At 45.6% G+C, this 3,551-nt stretch overlaps 1 protein-coding gene across 1 annotated transcript; it reads left to right on the plus strand.

The window, feature by feature from the left end:
- The first annotated feature begins 1,118 nt into the window (after positions 1 to 1,118).
- On the plus strand, positions 1,119 to 2,093 carry ora2 (olfactory receptor class A related 2). The gene has a single exon (XM_073469139.1). It carries the CDS (start codon positions 1,131 to 1,133, stop codon positions 2,091 to 2,093), a length of 963 nt encoding a protein of 320 aa, XP_073325240.1. The 5' UTR covers positions 1,119 to 1,130.
- The last annotated feature ends 1,458 nt before the right edge of the window (positions 2,094 to 3,551 follow it).

Genomic DNA, 3,551 nt, shown 5'->3' on the forward strand with positions numbered 1-3,551 from the left:
ATAGTGGTGGGGTGAAAACTACAACATTTCCCTCTGAAATGTTGTAGAGTTGAAGTATAAATCAGCATAAAACTGAAACACTCCAGTCAAGAACAAGTACCTCATATTTGATTAATGTTATCCACAACTATTAAAAATTCAACTCAACACTTCCAAAAATATAAATGTAATGGGGTTATTTTACATGTAACTAATGCCGTTAATGGCCACATTGTCGCATTTTCTCTTTTCACTGGAGGACGTGTCTCATCCTGTACTCAGGCTTAATATTCATTACCAAGTCCCTACTGTTGGACAGTTAAATCTCGCAGCCCGCCTGCACTGATGTGCCCTTACAACATCCTCACAGTTTTGGTTTAATTCCATTTTAAGAACTTTTTATTGCTTTGCATGAATTACACAATCATAAATTGGATGCTAAGTCACCCTCTACGAATGAAACTGTGGGTGATCCATCATGCTGGCTGAGTGGAACGTCCTCTGGCTTTTACTTTGTTTCAACTCTCTCCACTGGAGGACACTGTGGTGTTGGTGTTTGACTAACCAACACGAGACAGGACTCTTTAATAGGTAGTGGCTTTTAGAATTGATTGTAGACATGAAAAATACAAAAGTACTGTCACGGGTATTATAAGGAAATCTAAATTTAGGAGAGGTAATTAGAAAAGGTATTCAACAGTCTCCAAAAAATGGAACTGAGAAAGTGTTTTAATCTTTTCTGAGTATAAACACGTGTATAATAGATATTATCTCCTCATTACCGCCACTTTCTCTGTCCACTGGCTGGATCTTAATCCAAACACAGCTTTCTCTGTGTTATCCTGTCGAAATCCAGCGAGGGGACAGAAGCAGTCATCTGGATTGATCTCAAGTAATTGGAGGCCGAGGGAAGAGAAGTCAATGGACCATGAAAAACAGATCCAACAACTGCTACCTGCTTGCAAGTATAAGAACACAAACAACCTGACTGCTTCAGGAGAGAGGGATCAGGGAGAGGGTCCACTTCAGACCTTGCTAGTTTTGACTCTTGTCAGGTAAGGGTGTAAGTGTCTGTCCTGATTTTTGTGATATCATTTTGAATGACAGAGACAAACAATACTTAGTTTATTTAATTTTCTATTCCTGCAGGGATGCCATCAGACGAGTTTATCCGCGGGATGCTCTATCTGTCCCTCACCATTGTGGGAGTCCCGGGTAACGCTGCGGTCATCCTGGCGTTCCTCCTCTTAATCTACCACGAGAACCGCCTCCTCCCAGCTGACGCCATCGTCCTGCACCTGGCCTGCGTCAACCTGCTGGTGGTGGGCGTTCGCTGTCTGCTGGAGACCCTGGCCTCCTTCTACCTGGCCAGCATTTTCGGAGACTTGGGCTGCAAGGCTGTGATCTTCGTCTACAGAACATCTCGTTCCCTCTCCATCTGGCTCACCTTTGTCCTGAGTGCCTACCAGTGCCTGAGCATCGCCCCTCCTGGCTCACGCTGGGCCTCTTTCCGTGTCTTGGTAGCCCACTATCTGGGCTTTGTGTTCCTCTTCCTCTGGCTCCTCAACACCTGTATGAGCTCAGCGGCCGTCCTCTTCTCCTTCGGCACCCAGAATAACTCAAGCCTAACAAACCATGCCATCAATGTACAATTCTGCTTTGTTCACTTTCCTTCAAAGTTGTCAAAAGAGTCAAATGGGGCAGCTCAGGTGGGCAGAGACGTGGTGCCCATGGCCCTCATGACTCTCGCAAGTCTGATCATCCTGGTCTTCCTTTACAAGCACAGCCAGCAGGTGAAGGGGCTCCGCAGCAGTAGTGGCGGTGCAGGAAGCGGAGGGGCCGAGCAACGAGCTGCCAAAGCCGTGGTAGCGCTTGTGACCTTGTATGTGATCCTCTATGGGGTCGATAATGGTCTGTGGGTGTACACTCTCACTGTGAGGAAGACCATGAGATCTTCGCTGATCTCTGACCTGCGCATATTCTTCTCCTCGCTCTACGCAGCACTCAGCCCCATGGTCATCATCGCATCTAACAGGAAGGTGAATGGCAGGCTGAGGTGTACGGTGCAGGAGAAGCCAGTTCAGGAGAGAGCCACGAGCCTCTCGACTATCTGAGACCTGCTGGGTTGGCTGATTACTAACAGGGCAGCAGAGGAGGATGATGAGGACTGGGTCATGTATGGGTCCACCTGTGTGGGAATTGCAGGGGAGACTCTTCTGTCTGTGTTTGGAATGGTTGTGAGTTCATGATCAAATATTGATTAAAATATTTCATTTATGAGACAGACATGTTGTGAAATTACTGATGAGGGTTTAGCACCTGCAGCTCAGTAGGACTCTTTTCTTATAATTAAGGAAGAAAACTGTCACAACAACCCTGTTTCTCAACACAGGTCTGCATGAATTCCCAGCCAATCTGCCATTATTGTTGCTTTGTTTGTTTATTCGTTATGTTCTCTCCATCTTAATTGGATGGAAGAATTATAGCCGGGGTGACTCTGTAGCTGTCAAATGACTTCCAGCTGCCCATTTAACTATAATTAAGGCTTTGAATAGGATCTGGGAAATGTCCTGTGCTAATGAGGCAGGTTAATTGTCCCGGAGAGAATTGGTTAAAAACCTGATGGGAAAACTATATTCTTTAGAGGAAAAAACGATGAAAAAGAACCTATTACTCAATAATGAATCACTCAATACAATGCCGACAATGTATGTGTAATAGTTCTGCGGGGGATTTTAGCGACACAAAAGCTCAGTTTTTTTGGCACAATCCCTGAAAAGGTTTGCTGTAGATGTGGCAATGTGGGAATTTAGGAGTCATTATGTAATTGCCATGTCTTGGAGAAGCAAGGGCGGGAAGACAGGGCGAGGACATAACAACCTCTGTGAGTGACAGTCCAAAAGACATAAAAGTGGGGCTGCCAGCACTCCGTGATCCTGCAATAACTTTAAAGTGCAATCAATGTGACGCTATTCAACTGCTGTCGCAATGCAGGTGAGGAGGAGGAGGAGGAGGAGGAGGAGGAGGAGGAGGAGGAGGAGGAGAAGTCCTCTTTCTGTCTGTGCTTGTGCAGAACTGTTGCATTCAACATCAATGCATATTAAAGGGAATACAACAAGGTTTTGACAAAAAGCAACATGCATTTTTATTGTAAAGAAAGCATTAAAAATCCTCCATATTGTTTGGAAAGCTCTCTCCAGACGACTAATTCCATGTGTCTTACTCTTCACACCACTGAAATCTGATTGGCACTTTACACAGACTCCGGTGGAATGAAGGATAGAATACATGGATGGTTTCATTAGAGCAGCGAGCGCGCAGGCGCCTCCGGTGAGGAATCACTGGGAACGAAACAGTTGACACGATTGATCCCCTTCAACGCTTTCGGTGATGTCATTCTTTCTTTTTCTGTCGGGGAGAAAAGAGAAGTGGCAGATTAGTTAAAAGGAACAAACACATGAAAAACAGGTTCCATCTGTGTGTACGTTGATGTCTCTGACTGTGTGTGAGAGAAGGGTGCGCCAGGCAGGCCTCCGCCTGCACAAGACAGGACCTGTTTTTACTGCTTTCCG

Source organism: Pagrus major, chromosome 6 (genome assembly GCF_040436345.1).
Source record: "Pagrus major chromosome 6, Pma_NU_1.0".
Lineage (NCBI taxonomy): Eukaryota > Metazoa > Chordata > Actinopteri > Spariformes > Sparidae > Pagrus > Pagrus major.